General features: G+C 39.2%; 1 protein-coding gene across 4 annotated transcripts in view; it reads left to right on the forward strand.

The window, feature by feature from the left end:
* Positions 1-15,660, forward strand: part of LOC136447342 (integrin alpha-6-like) — a 49,181-nt gene that overhangs the window by 15,208 nt on the left and 18,313 nt on the right. For 3 of the 4 annotated variants that reach the window (XM_066446158.1, XM_066446157.1, XM_066446161.1), the window contains exons 2-11: positions 7,498-7,625; positions 8,112-8,194; positions 8,477-8,723; positions 9,161-9,265; positions 11,751-11,780; positions 12,638-12,839; positions 13,109-13,305; positions 13,660-13,903; positions 14,584-14,691; positions 15,141-15,202. In XM_066446158.1, the coding sequence (XP_066302255.1) occupies positions 7,498-7,625; positions 8,112-8,194; positions 8,477-8,723; positions 9,161-9,265; positions 11,751-11,780; positions 12,638-12,839; positions 13,109-13,305; positions 13,660-13,903; positions 14,584-14,691; positions 15,141-15,202 (1,406 nt within the window). The remainder of the gene's footprint in view (positions 1-7,497; positions 7,626-8,111; positions 8,195-8,476; positions 8,724-9,160; positions 9,266-11,750; positions 11,781-12,637; positions 12,840-13,108; positions 13,306-13,659; positions 13,904-14,583; positions 14,692-15,140; positions 15,203-15,660) is intronic. The other variant, XM_066446159.1, reaches the window with a different exon arrangement.

Raw genomic sequence — 15,660 nt, forward strand, 5'->3', positions numbered from 1 at the left:
ATGGTATTGATTATTCCCAGGTATTGTATACCATGTGTATCATTTGTTCATAGTGGCACATAGGGCAGCAGGTTTCCTTGCTGTTTCAGTAGCAGGGTTTCTTTTTTTACAGGGTATCTTTTTTTAGCCCTTCCTCTTTAACGTGCTTGAGGCAGCTCCTTAAACACAGAACCCCCATTTTATGGCCCATTTGAAAGACTGATGCAGCCCTAACCAAGATGCCCTTCCCAGGATTGAATTGGGGGTCTCCCAGTTACCGACTGATTGGGACCAGGAGTTCAACTGTAAGGCTACTACAGTTGAGCTACAGGGACATCCTTACCATGTGTATAGTAAAATATGCTAAAGAACCAAATTATATAGCTTCCTACTGTTATGGTAGATTATAACCTCTCCCGTATTTATTTCATGCAGTCTTCAGTTTTATAGGCAATAGCTTCAGGATGTCATGGAAGGGAAAGATAATTTAAGGATTAACATTCTTAGTCACTCCCATCCATTCTGAGTATCAGAGAAAGGGCCCTTCCCTCATGACTCACGTTAAAGGGATGTAAAATCCGTTCGCCACGGAAGTAACAATGCCTCAACCATACATCAACTTTATTGGTTTCTGTAGGGGACATGGTATCTGGGTCTATGGGGGCGATTTATTTGTCCCAGATATTGATATTACTTCCCCCACAGGTACGGCCAATCACCGTGATCTGATACAGCCGGCTTCTGATCCATTTTGTCTGCTGAACTCTACAGGGCAAAATCAATTTGTTTGGAAACTGGGAGTTGGATTATGTTATGGCATATTCTCTCAGTGAAATTGCCTTGCTTAGGGATGAAAAAAGGCAGCCCCGTGAAAGCGCAGCTAGGTTTCAGGGTCAAAATCAATTTGTTTGGAGACGTGGAGTTGAAATATTGCATGTTCTCTTAGTGAAATTGCCTTGGTTTGAGAGGAAAACGAGTAACCGGGGCAAAACGCAACTAGATTTAAGGATGTCAATCAACTGGACTATAGTGTGTCAAAGTAGTAAATGTACATGTAGAATACAGTAGATACTGTACTTCACTTTATCTTCATGGTAGCAAAATTTCACGGTGTAAGGAAAATGGACATTTTTACTGAACTTTAACCTCACAGTGGCAGCAAGTGATTTACGGAACGTATGTGTACAGGAATCATAAATGATAACAACTTTTTTTTTCACGACGATGATAAGTTCACTGTACAGAGGTGACCTTGAAAACAGTGAACGTAAAGTTACAGTGAAAGAAACAGGAATTAAAGTATTGTGAAAGGATTAGCCCTGTGGATTGTCTGGCCAATGGTGAAGTCTTCCCAAGTGTTGTCCCACTCTCCTGTCAATCAAACTGCTCAGAGCAGCTGTACTGATTAGGTGTGTCTGGAAGGGAGGGACAGTTATGATTGTCATCACTAGCAACTCTCCAAGGAGACATTCTAGTAATATTGACCGCATTCAATCATATCACAGAAATGTGGATATGGATTTATAACAGTGAAACTCGGCCAACTATATTGCGTAGAGTATGATAGAATTGTTACAGTTATTATTGACTATATAGTATATATCATTGATATGATAGTAGATAAGCTACTAATCAAGTTGTACAAAAAGTTTTACTTCTCATTTCACATGAAATGATTTCTGCGTATCCGCTGGTTTTCGGATGAACAATTAAAATCAGCTTTAGAATGACTGCATCAATGAAACAGAAGCAATCCAATTCCTCTTGTCACAGTAGAGTACCCTGGACACACTCAAAAAGTGATAATATATTCATTAACGGACAGTTTCCACTACTTTGTCAGTCAAGCGTGGCCATAATCTGACCATGTATGGACACAGCTTTGTGTCAATTTTCCACAGTGGTGGCTGGCTACTATGTTGTGCTTTCTGCCATGACCAGTGGTTGTAGTACTGGAACTGTTCTGGACAGAGAGCAGGTGACGGAAGACAGAAATTCATCATTTCTTCATTTAGCTGGAAAGGGGAGATGATTTTCATCTTGTGATTGATGATCGTTTGATCGGGTGTTTGAGAAAGGTTGACTGAAAGTAGGTCACAAAGTATGTCAATATGCTTTTGGTTACTAACTTTTACAATGGAAGTGTCATATTTTTGCTCTATCCCAATGTGGTGTAGTATTGGTAAACCAGGACTCAAAATCCATTTTTCTATTACCTGCAATACCCAGTGATTTATCATACATGTACCAATTAGCATGTCATCTGAGGACTCAAAATCAAATCCAAAGCGTAAGATGCAAATCTGCTTCACTTCCATTTTACTACAGACATTTTTTTTTATTATGGGAACTCTCAAAACAGTATGACCAGGTAGAAATGTATAAATGTATGTAATCACAAGATCCAATCTAGTGTTTGATGAGTGAAACCTTAAATGGTTATGAGGCCCAGAGGACTGGGGGTTAATTAGTCTGTACACACATTCATCCCTACAAGAGGACATTGCCATTTATCACTGTGGCCATACCAGATACTGTAAATGCAGAAATGTTTGCTGTGGTTTTATTTTAGCAGTGAACTCTTCAGTGCGAGCTTAAAACCTCCACAAGACTTTTTGCCCACCTATGACTGTAGCACTACTAAATGTTTTCTTCCTACCGCAAAATAAAAACCACACAGACTTAAATGCATTTACAGTATATGGACACAGCGAATCAAGCATTTCTGTCAACATTACAGTGTGGTGTTGTAAGTTTGAAGTTGGCTAGTAATGTCAAAGTGTTACACGCATCTGTACCTATGTCAAGCGCTATTCTGATATAACTTATAAGCTATATATTGTGCATGACACAGGAAATATTTGGCCGAGCTTGTTAAGGTCCAGGTACAAACATGTAAATGTTCAGACCTGAACCTGAACCTCTGTACTGACATTTGTGCCCCTACCTGAACCTGCATTGAGGTACACAGCCCAATATGTATATACCAGCATTTCCATCTATGTTCTGAAATACAGCTAGGATAAAATTCTGTCGGTGTTACATTTTTTGAACGGTGATTTAACAATGTATGTTTTACATTTCTTTATCCTGGAACTTCTTACCACAATATAGAAACTATGGTGTGTTTGAAATGCTTTCAAAGTGTTAAAGAAGATTCCACTTCCAATACGACTTGGCAAAACCCACCTTACTAGCTAATTCTTTTAGTCCGCACTGATGTTTGTCCCTTTAACTTTATTGTAACACCAAACATACCTTTGTTCCGTCAAACTCAAAGCATAATGCTTGAGACAGAGCGTAATGCTTGTTCATTTTTTCTGTTGCCATCACCTGAGAACTACTCGCTTTCATGTAATCTTCACATGCTGCTAATGTTATTAACCGTAACATTAACACACCTGGGGCCTTGTAGACGAAAACAGAGATGTCACTGTAAGGCCTGATTTACACACAAGTTTTCGAAGTCGACTCAGGGCTGTGTGTGAGGAGCTTTGGACTTGAGTGGCCCGTGGTTCTTCTTGTACAGTCGTGAGTTGAATCTAAGTTGACTCAAAAACGTGGGTGTAAATTGGGCCTAAATTAGTTTTTCCCAAAGTAACGCACATGTACCGGTAGTGTGTCTGTAGTAACGATAGACTTTCTAATGATACATCCGCGTAAAAGAGCGAGTTACATGCAGTCGAACAATTTAGAACATCTTTCGTCCACAAGCGAAGCCAGTATGATAATGAGGAAGTTAACCCGCCCTGATGTTTATGCATGAGTCCTACCTGTTACCTGTCCTATGATAATACCCCAGGTGGCACAGTTAATATCCACGGGGATCACACACAAGTACTCTAATTATTACGGCACCTGAGACCATATTATTATTCACATTGTGTGTTGTGCATTTAGATCGTATCTAGTTGTATTGTACTTGTGTTTGAATACCTTTCTTTCAAATGAAGGTTAATACGAAATTGAATATACCAAAATCGGAATGGTATAGCATACATCATGTACAGAAAGCATAATCTTTGTGTGTGTGTGTGGGGGGGGGGGTTGCATACATTGTAAAAGACATAGAAGATACTATGGATTTTATTACTTAGATTTGGTATTGCAGATTAATCAAATTGAAGAAAAATATGAAATGATCATTGAAATGAAACGTAATTTCTGCCAATGTATTTTATGCCGACAACATTGCACTATTGGGAGAAATTTCTTTCTATTGAAAGTACAGAAAATTCATTTGTCAAAATTTGATTGAAAAAAGTCATGATTGTGCTTTGTTGAAATTACAAACAGATGGTCTCAATGTTTGTAAAGCTGTCATAAACAAAAAGATGACCCAATCTATAAAAAAAGGGAGATTGTTTTTGTCTACCTCTATGAATAATATTTGAAGAAATTGGTAAATCTTACCCCCCCCCTCCACATCTGCCCAGAGATTAAAAATTGAAAGATTGAAATCATCAAGCCCCCCTTGTGATGCAACATGAAACTACACATATCAAAGTGTTTTTCATTATGGCATATAATATACTAGTACTAGTCGTAGTGCATACTGTATAGTGAAATATATAGGTTGCAAGTTACAGCGTAAAATGTACAAGTTGTAAATCATTGGGGGAAAGTGAGCTACTTTTTTTTTATAATACATCTTACATCACATCCGAACTTGCTGTTCCCTAGTTTATTAAAATTGCATGGTTGATACACAATCAAACATAAGCATATGTCTGGTCCCCCGATACCGCCAGGACAATTGTGTACATACAGATCAGAACGATTTCCCCTTACGCATGCAGGGTATAAATTACCCCGTCATGACAGGATTATGATATTGCCATTCATCTGAGCATATACCTTCATGACACTTTCCCCCCCCCCCCCTCGAGTCCCTGAGGTAGTTAGTGGAGTGTGTTCAGGTGTTTGCAGTTAGATGTTATGATTTGTAGAGTGACACATTTGGGATACCCCTTGTGAGCCTTCTAATTTCAGAAAATTTGATAGTGTGCATGTCATGAGCTTTTGTATTTGTTCTTCTATATCGTTACAACTTTAAATACTTGAAATAAGTTATTGTTTATTCTTGTTGCTATACTTGCATGGTTGCCAATGTATTGTAAAGCTTTAGATTATTGCAGCAGTTTCACTTGCAGTAACCTTATGTTGCGAAACAAAGACCCTGTCAATATGCATTTCCATTGTATTACTACTGTACTATGGAATTGTTTCGACCACAACCTTAAATCACTGCTAAAACCTTGTTTCTCCACCTAATGCAAAATTGAGTCCCCAGAAAAATTGATATTTTCAGTATTTTTATTAGTTTTAGTTCGGTAGTATATCCATGGACAGTGGGTAGTATATCATGGACAGATATCGTGTAGTATAGCCCCATCATACAGCCTAGTATCGTAAAATACAAAATGATCCTAAAAGACTATGACAGATAGATACTGTATATTGTATATTCATGACCAGTATTTCACTCCACACCAATATCTTAGATGAAAGCGGACATGTGTATTGATGCTAAGCATGGCAGATGAAACTTTAATGTTTTCCATGAGATGTGGTCATTATCCCTGATGGGAGACCGACAGTCCCAAAGGAGGACTTCAAACTGTATCTTTCAACCACAGAGGGCTCAAACCCATCACACTGCATCACATGTAGTATTTATCTTAACTGGCCCATTTCGGTAGTGGTTTGTATGGTGGGTGCTACAGGAAGGAAATGAATATTAAATGTATCAGGCTACATTTATAAGCACCAAAGGCCAGACTAAGTTCACTGTCCCTAACTCAAAAGTTTGAAAAATTAAAATACGTGTAAATCACACAATGGAAAGAGATGCACTCAAAAAAACGACACCATTTGGTACAGAAGTTTTTAGAAATGAGAAGAGATCTCACAATGGCAAGAAAACATGACACCATTGGTACAAAAAATGACACCACTGGACGAATAGAATACATTGGTATAAGACCCTGAAAGATGTACTTTTGTGACTGTTGCTACATGTAGAATCAGTCAGTTGAATTTTCTCTGGAAATTACAAACCCTTTCATCAGATCTTAACAAAAGAGCTTTTTGCATCTGTTATCAAGCTACGATATAAAGCCAGTTTCAATAAATTGTTAGCTTTAAAAGAGGCACATCTCAATCTTGATTTAAAATGTATTTTATTTCCTTTTTTCACCACAATGAGGAAGAAGGAGATTGATGGCTGCAATTTGATCAAAATAACCATTTATACCGCAGCAGTAATGTGTACAATAACCTCCACATAAGGCCTTTTTGAAGTAGCCTGGATGCCAGACCCCCAAACTCTGAAATATCTATCGTGTGGGGCACTATAGATATTTCACTTTTCAGAGTTTGGGGGTCTGGCAGCCAGGCTATTTTTGAAGTCATTGTAATAACAAAAGACTTTTGTTATTTTCCTTTCCTGCACTTCCACGTAGGTGCCTATTGCAAAGTGGTTTTACATGATTGATATTTCCTATACAGCAGATGTCACTTTTTTATTATGATACTTTAATGTCCTGCCATAATTAGAATGAATTGCTTTGAAGATAATGTAGACATATCAATCACAATGATAACTTAGTAGAAAGGTACAGTGAGAAATATTATACATGAACACATATCATTTATATTTTCTGTATCTAGATATACAAAATGTATGTATATGCATGTTTATAAGGCATAACATATCTTGTTAATATTTGAAATGTGATAATAGAGGTATTTTAATTCATAAACTCTTCATACACTCTCATTTCATAAAAACTATGAGCGTTGTATCCTGTGACAGTAGCTAGAAAAAATACCTTAAGTATAATTATGTAAAAAAAGGGACATAAAATCAGCCAAACACATTGTTACGGTTATTCTTGAGTGAAATAGACAACGTTTAAAAGGTCAAACATGACCTATAACATCACTTCATATATCAGATTTCTCCCTAAGGCTGAGTTACCCCTGGGACTCGCTCGTAAAGGTGAGAAGGATCACACCTCTGAATCTCTCACCTGGGGTTTGTAAGCACAAAAGGCTTTCAATATTGTCTTACCGCTTAAATGAGAATTTATTGGTACACTACGCAGGGTAGAAGTGGGATAAATATTGACCAACCACAGCCCGTCTCTTTTGAAAAGTCTGCGTTGCTGGTTGTTACACCGTACAGTTGATAGGAAATTTCCCATGTGTAAATTCATACTTTCTATACATACATACATACATGTATACATATTAGTATAGATAAGGATGATCATAATGTCTCTTCATCTTGTGAAAAAATATCTATTTCTACCAACCCATGTCTGTGGATGTGCCTGTAAATTTGAATCGAACCCGGGCCGCCAGTGCACAAACCCAACACACTTACCACTAGGCTTAAAGGTCCGGACCAGTTTGACTGGTCAGTAAGTGGCGCTTGAACCACACTGTTACAAAGTTAACAGTGCACAACCAGTTAAGGATACAAAGTAATGAATTGACCTTCTTTGCTTGCAGATTATTGGTAGGAGCCCCCATGGACGACAACATTTACCAGCAGAACACCATCCAGCCAGGTGCCTTGTACAGATGTCCCATCTCAACCAGGACCAACGACTGTGTGCAGCTAAGGGTGGACGATTCAGGTGAGTGTACTGCAGGGACAGGGGGCGCTAATGTACAGTAGTAATTCTTCCAATGATTGTAAAAGCTCACGATCCTATACTATACACTCAGTTGCCTTGTACTAGTAAGTTGAACATGTAGATTAGCCTTATAGAACTGTACAAGTAGATGCCATACTTTGTACCTTGTACAATTGTTGCACAATAAAGTTATTATAATAATGGCAATACAGTACTTTTGAAGTTTTATCTGTGTAAAATATAACTTGTAATAAGTTATATTGACTTTTACAATCTCTATTGTGTGAAGATCTCTGCCTGTCATACATTGCCAATTGAAGCTGAATTTTTTTTCCTTATCTGGACAATACATTGATAACCATATATCTTATAGGGTTGTTTTCGACAGTTACATTGATGCTCGTATACTTTGTTGAAGAAGTTTGTGACAGTTGTTAAGATGTTTTTATGTCTTTGTTTGATTCCACCCTTCCCTGGCCCCCTCAGATGCAGACAGTACAGAAAACAAAACCCTACAGTGGCTGGGAGTCAACGTGGAAACAATGAACAACATCGGAGGAAAAGTTCTGGTAAATACACTTTCATCGTCAGAAGCTTTTCTTGAACTTGTGTGTGTTGAAATGAAAGAGTTCTTGCAAGCTACGTCCAAACAGATCTCCAACCCAATGTCCTCCAGTATAATGCATTCCTGTATATCTAACCTGTGCATACCTAGGGGGTGCTGCACTAGAGATCTCTCAAACCCACTGATTTTCAAAGTGGTGGATTTATGTAACCTGGTGGATTAATGTTAATGGAGGTTATGTACATGTATACAATATAGATGTGTAAAACTCCACATTTCTCCGCAGACGTGTGCACATAGGTACATGTACGTTCCGAACAGGGACGCCAGCTGGGGACTCGGCAAGTGCTTCCAACTGACCAATCAGCTGGGGCTGGATGACTCGCACAGCAGCCAGGGAATGTGGGCGCCGTGTCGCGGTTACGGGGACGGACACCAAGAGTACGGGTACTGCCAGGCGGGAACGGCCGGGGGATTCTCCGAAGACGACAAGGACGTGATTTTTGGCGCACCGGGGTCCTACTACTGGATGGGTAAGGAAGTCTGGTTACAGTGTTGTTGTTTTTTGCTTTTTTTTGTTTTTTTGTTTTTTTACTCAATGGTCACCACATAACAAGACACGAAGGCCACTTTGAAGTTACGGGTTACATATATTATATAACTGTAACAGCAACTCTTCACCCTTGGTCAGAAATATCATGAGACTAGCTCAGCTGATCACTAAGAGAGAGGACTAACTGACCCAATAGGAGAAGCAGGGGATATGGAGGCTGCTCGGGAAATTCTCTACTCCTGGAAAGACCCCTACTCTTATCAATAAGTGCGGCTTGAGGAGTGGATGACTCCTCAAAGACGGGACCTCCATTTAACATCCTATCCAAGGGAGGTCCCTAATCGAAGCTAGGCACTCATTTTCACCAGAGTGAAGTTTTTATATGATGTACATGTATTTCCCTATTGCCCCCTGCAGGTGTGCTGTTTGCCACGGATGTCACCGACCGGAGCTCCGACCTGAACGTGTACAAGAGCCCGGAGGATCTGGAGGTGGCTGGGGTGCCTAGAAACAGCTACCTAGGTATGTTTCCATTGGGTGGCTGGAACCTAGTTAAGGATAAGATACAAGGTTTGGGGAGTATGGAAACAGATAATATAGAAAACTGGACAAGTTGTGACAAGAAGTTACAGAGTGCCTTGGAGTTGAAAAGGCCTATGGTATATTCTGTATACTGAGTCTAGCTGGAATATGATAAAAAGGCTTTAAACTTTGATATTAATAAGATATGGGACAAAGCATCGTACTCTCGGACCTCACTGCCATTGACTTAACCGCACTGCAGTTTGCATTTCCCATATCACCCTGATCAGAACATGTGCTCATCATCTCACTATGGTTTCTCTTTGCTCTGCAACATTTCCTGACTTCCATACTGTTCATTTGTCATTGCTGTGCACTATGATCTGTATTGTTTATCTAATTATGGTTAATAGTGTCTGTCTTTTCAATTACTGCTATGATCTTACTCTCCTGGATTCTAACATCCGGAATATGTTGCTTTACAAGGAATGGTTGAACTGCAGTAGACAAAAAGTTTCTTTTCAATTTTGTCTTGCCAACAGAGGTTCAGAACTGGATCCTTGAACTTCATTGCAATTAAATTAACAATGAGCATTTTGTTTTGGTTGCCAATGTTAGGTCTTATATTATAGACACAGTTGATTGCAAGTTGCTGCTTTACAACAACAAAAATTGAAGTCCTACAATTATCAAGTGCAGTAAGAGGGAAAATCTATGCCTATGGATTTCTCATATCAAAAATCAATGTATAAATTATGACATTCTGCTTGAGATCGCCTGCCACAGTTCAACCATACCTTTTCTATTGTTCCTGTGCTATGATTATAACTGTATGCCTTCACTCTGTCCATGCTTGACTCTGTTTACTTGTCAACTTCTCTGAGTTGTATGCTTAAACTTACAGGGCTAGAAACCTTTGGTCAACAATGTCCATTCCAACAACAAAAAGTGTGCCAAATTTTCTACATCAGACTTTTTAGAATATTTATAAATTGGCAAGGGAGGAAAACAAAAAAACGGTACAATTTCTTTCTATCATAGAAAGATTTGTGGTTGCAGAGAAACTAACATCTTTTCCAATAGAAATCTTTTAGGACAAATTCCTTTATAGTGAAACTTCTACATAACGTTGCCAGTTTCTAGCCCTGTGGTTTCTCCTTACTTTTCCTAACTTGCTTGACTTGCCACTGGACCTCCTGCCTTTGCCTCTGTCTAACTGCTTACCTCAGCCGCTACTGGAGTACCTGTAATGCCTGAACGTGAAGGTAACGGTTCCACCTGTCAACACTGGACAGCTTCTCTGTCTGCTCTTCAGCCCTACACTGTACCCTGTACTTCTGTAGTTAGTCTTGTCAATGTTTAAGCTTAAGAAAGATGCAGTATTGATAAACACACAAAAAGAGAACAACACTCTATAGCACGTATCTCCTAACAGAAAGAGTGATGTTTTAAAATTCTTCCTATAGTTATGAAAGTATTTTTTTTTACGTCACAAAATATTTTTAAAAGTTAGTATTGCCAATACAGGGAACAGTGTTGCAAGGGACACATCAATCCTGTTCATATCACAATGACTTGTATTGTTAACTGGACTATCCCTTTTTTTATCGTCCAATCATAACTGTCCTTCTTATATTGACTGTTTTGTAGTTAATCATTTGTTGTTGTCATGTGTGACCTACTATGTTGGTATGAAATGCTGTCAGATTTAAGAAACATCAAGAATTACATCATAAACTAGATTCTATACTTTGAAGTACAAGAATTCCAAAAACTGGGTGAATTTTAGTGTTCCAAGAATTGCAACTGTATTGACTTCTTTTGAAACTTTTGGGCTCAGGGGTAGCTGTAACAATGATTATTCAAGGCTTTTCTTAACACAATTTCAACCTAAAATTCTCTATTTCACAAGACTGAACTACTGTAAAAGTCATGTCCAGTCAGCTTTGTAAACCAGATTACAACACAAATTTCGCTCTATTACTGTAACAGTATTATATGTCAACATGTTTTGTCATGACTTTGTTATTGTCATCCCTGTTTCGTGTTATTGTACTGTGAGCTATGTCTGTATCATGAGGTCCTTCTAAGACCTTTCTACAAGTACAGATCATGTAGTTGTTACCCCTGTCATCCCCAGTACACCAGGACTGGTGTCACCTTTGACCTAAGTGACCTCTTACCCCAAGTCGCTGCCTTTTATCTCTTGATTTGTTATCTCAGTTTTTAAGGTCTGAGTGGTCAGTCTATTCATTGCGTAGATGTTTTAGACTGACCTTTGACCTAAGTGACCTCTTACCTCAAGTTGCTGCCTTTTTTATCCTTTAATTTGTTATCCCAGTTCTTAAGGTCTGAGAGGTCAGTCTTTTCATTGCGTAGATGTTTTAGACTGACCCCTTGCCTTATGAAGTATCCCCCAGCTGTTTCTATCCATAGTGTTCTCTCTTCATCCATCTTTCTTGTTCTCTCTTGTTCTGTCCATCAGCTACACAGATCCCGAGGAACAGCTACCTAGGTAACCCTCCATTCAGGCATGGTGTGCGACATGCAATATGTGGCATGACCTAGGGGGGGCATGTGCAAGGATTGTATCCCCCCTTTACTAGCAGTTTGCCCCTTGCAAAACTCACTGCATGGTACCACATGTATGTGGTCTTGCCTTGCATCAGTAGTGCCTACTAGAGATTGTATTTCATATCATTTCTTGGTATACCAAATGCACATAGTGATACTATTTTCCTTGCAAGAGGACTTGTTGGTTTCCTTATACAGGTTTGCTTTAACATACTAGATTAGTGTTATCATTTGTTTGATGATAACGTTATTCTTGCTGTGCACTGCTCTGGTTAAAACAACTAATTGTAGTTTCCACTGTGTCATGTGCACTACATGTACATACATGTGTTTACTCATTTGTTCTTTCTCCCAACATGAGTATTGTTTGACTCTTACTGCAGCAGCCAGTATTATCATGACATATTTAGAATGTTCAGGAAATATTTTGAATAGATACAAATGTACTTTGCTTGCTATCAAGTTACATAACATAGTAAAGGTTTTGGTGCATGACAAAGCGAAGTAGATGTAAAGAGATGCTGTTAGGGAACTCTGCTAGTAGCATGCTAGCAAAGCAAAACCTATACTTCACCTTTATTTACTGTATTTCAAAGCACAAGTTCACAAGGCATCTTTTTGTTATCCCTACAAGATGGAATGCATCATTCTGCTGTTTCAGAGTCTTCAGTGATGTTACAGACAAAGATTGGGTTGTGTTGCTGTTCTTACGGAGGGCCTTAAAGTCTTCTGCAAGAACAGCAGCACATTTCTTACCACTAACTAGTGCATTTGAATCCCCCTACACCTCTACTCTAGGCTGGGCCATCACATCAGGCAGGTTCCTGGCTAAAAACAGGACGGACTACGTGGCAGGAGCACCGAGGGCCAACAGTCGAGGGGCAGTCCTGTTCTTTGGTAAGGAGTCGGGAAGGCTGGTGACGCGGCTGGTCCTCAAGTCAGACCACCTGGCCTCCTCCTTTGGATTCTCTGTGGCATCCGTGGACCTGAACTTTGACACGTAAGTGGCTGGTGAAAGTTTTGAAAAACCTGAAATGATTTTATAATACATCTTAAAATACTTAATGGAAAAACACCCAAGACTTCAATGTCTACCTAAGTTTTAGCTGTGCTCACTTTATCAATGCTAAACCATCCAAGGAAACATCCAAGGAAAAGTTTTGTAGTTGTTCTTTGACACGTAAGTGGCTGGCGAAAGTTCCGAAAAACCTTTCTATCGCAACTTCACAAGTTTGGTCCGATTGAATTTACTTTGTATGTTCTGTTCAGGTGGCCAGATCTTGCTGTAGGAGCACCGTTCTACTTTGATGCCAAGAACACGAAAGTCGGGGGTGCAGTTTTTGTCTACATCAATGACAAACGTGGCATGAAGAACGTAGAGCCGATAAAACTACTTGGACCCACAGACTCTTTGTTTGGCTTTGCTTTGGCCAATGCTGGGGATGTGGATAGGGATGGATACTACGGTAAGAAGGAATAAAACCTTGCTTTCTTTTCCTTTATTGTTTCACAAGGCAGAACTGTAATATGATATGTTGTTCCAAAGTAAGAAATTCTTTTCAGCTAGGATGAACTTGAATGTGTAGATGCTTCTTCATGTTGAAATTGTAAATCGCCAAGCAAGCATGTATAAAGTTTGCAATACTTAGTATAGAAAAAGAGGAAAAGAAGTCCAAATGTCCAACATTGTGAATGTTGGTCTGGCATTTGAAATTGATACTGTACACCCTTGTGTACCTTTGTAAGATTAGCCATGCTACAGAAACTTTGTTTCTTACATCTCACATCTCACATGTACATCTAACTATTTCTCCACACAGACCTTGCTATAGGTGCCCCGTATGACGAGGGAGGTATGGGGGCAGTCTACCTGTACCGCGGAGACAAGAACGCCGGCATCGTGAGGAAATACTCGCAGAAGATCGTCCCCACAGACTTCCCCACGCCGTTCGCTTCCATCCAGACGTTTGGGTACTCCCTGTCAGGCGGCAGGGATCTGGATGCAAACGGTTATTCTGACCTGCTGGTGGGGGCGTATCAGACATCAAATATTGTCCTACTGAGGTAAGGCATAGGAATAAAATGCTGTGTTTCCAGTTTTCTTTTGTGTTGTTATTGTTTAATACCCTGAGTTGTTTGTATGATTCATTACAGTAACTCCTATATGTGATCATTTCTGCTTATTTTATATCATTGTGAATGAATTATCCATTCAATTTATGTCAATGTTATCCTTGTTTTGTATCCTGATTTTGTAAGGGCTCCCTTGGAAATCAGTTACTCAGTTAACTGAAGGGACCCCCCTAAAGATTGATAGGGTTCTTTAGGGGTTAGACCACTGGCAAGGGACATATAATTTTGCGATCTCACATCTGAGAGATTGTAGAATCGTTTTTCAATATGTTCTCATTTCTGTTGGAATAGAACATTTTTCTTGTACAATGACATTATGGGTATCCATTTAATTGAAATATGATGTTGAAAATGTCAGTGTCCTGCTGCATTTCCGTTTTACATTGTTGAACAGTATTTGTAACATCACTTCAGCTGAAATCTTTCTTTTTTTTTTAAGAAAAGAAGGGGGCCGATCTCTACTCGACATAGTGTGACTTAGAAGTACCACTGCAGAATTTACTCTTATCAAGTATCAGTATGATCAACCCAATGGACTACGCTCTGCTCTTGTACGTAATTCCAACACTTCTTAGACTTATGAAAAATGTATCTTGCTTTTCCTGTAAAAGGGCGCGACCTGTTGTAACTGTTGAGGCGACGTTCGTAGGCCCAAGCACCATCGACCCCAACGACTTCAGCTCTGCCTGCAGGATTGCAAGGAACAACAGCTTCATCTGGTAAGTTCTCACTCACTCCATACCAGGGCTTGTCTCCAGCTTTACATTTTTTCCATCCCACTCATTGTTTGAGAGCCCATGTTTCTGATATTCATTGTTAAATCTGTAATTTTAAGCTTGTGAAAATACCTTTTTATCAGTCTAGTGCCACAAAGTTTTTGAGGTGCCAGATTTTTTGGATAGACGGGATAAAATTCCATCCTGGAATGGAGGGACCGGTCCTGGGGGCAGCCCTGCTCCTTACTGTCGTTCTGTGCAGCCAAACTGCAAAAATTGTATATTTGTTTATTCATGTATATTTATCTGTATATCAATGAGCCTGTGAAATACCCAGATTTTACAGTTGTCTAGATACACCCTGCCATTGTGAGGTTTGGTTTAAGCTGGATATCAATAGCTAAAACAGAGTACAACACTAAACTTTACCCTGTTGTACTTTTGTCTTCCAGCTTTGATGTGACTGTGAGTCTCACCTACACCTCTCGAGCCAGGGAAGTCAATGACAGGATAAGTAAGTATATCTGATGTTTTTCTGTTGCCAACCTTGATGATTTGACTTATATTACTCCATATCATTGATTTTGAAAATGATCTCTTATTCGTGTATCTGCATGTATCATGTGACAGACAAACTTAAAATGCAGTTAAGTTAATACGTTAAGTTGGAATGCAGGTTAAGTGTTTGTAGAAGGTACTGTGATCTTTTGCATACAATCTCATCAACCACAAATTAGAGAAACTCTGTCAACTAACAGTGTCGCCCGTCCATTCTGTCGTAACCAAATACATATAATTCACCCGTTTCCATCTGTCTGTCCTAAGTTACTTCATCTAACTATAAGTGTCATGTAGATTTAGCAGGAAACAAGTTATCAAAAGTTCATGTACCATGTCCTTCCGTGTGTGTGCGTACCCATCATTGTTCTGTCATGTGTCTGTGCTCTGTGTGTGTGTGTCAGGGTTCGACAA

The sequence above is a fragment of the Branchiostoma lanceolatum genome, chromosome 13 (assembly GCF_035083965.1).
Source record: "Branchiostoma lanceolatum isolate klBraLanc5 chromosome 13, klBraLanc5.hap2, whole genome shotgun sequence".
NCBI lineage: Eukaryota > Metazoa > Chordata > Leptocardii > Amphioxiformes > Branchiostomatidae > Branchiostoma > Branchiostoma lanceolatum.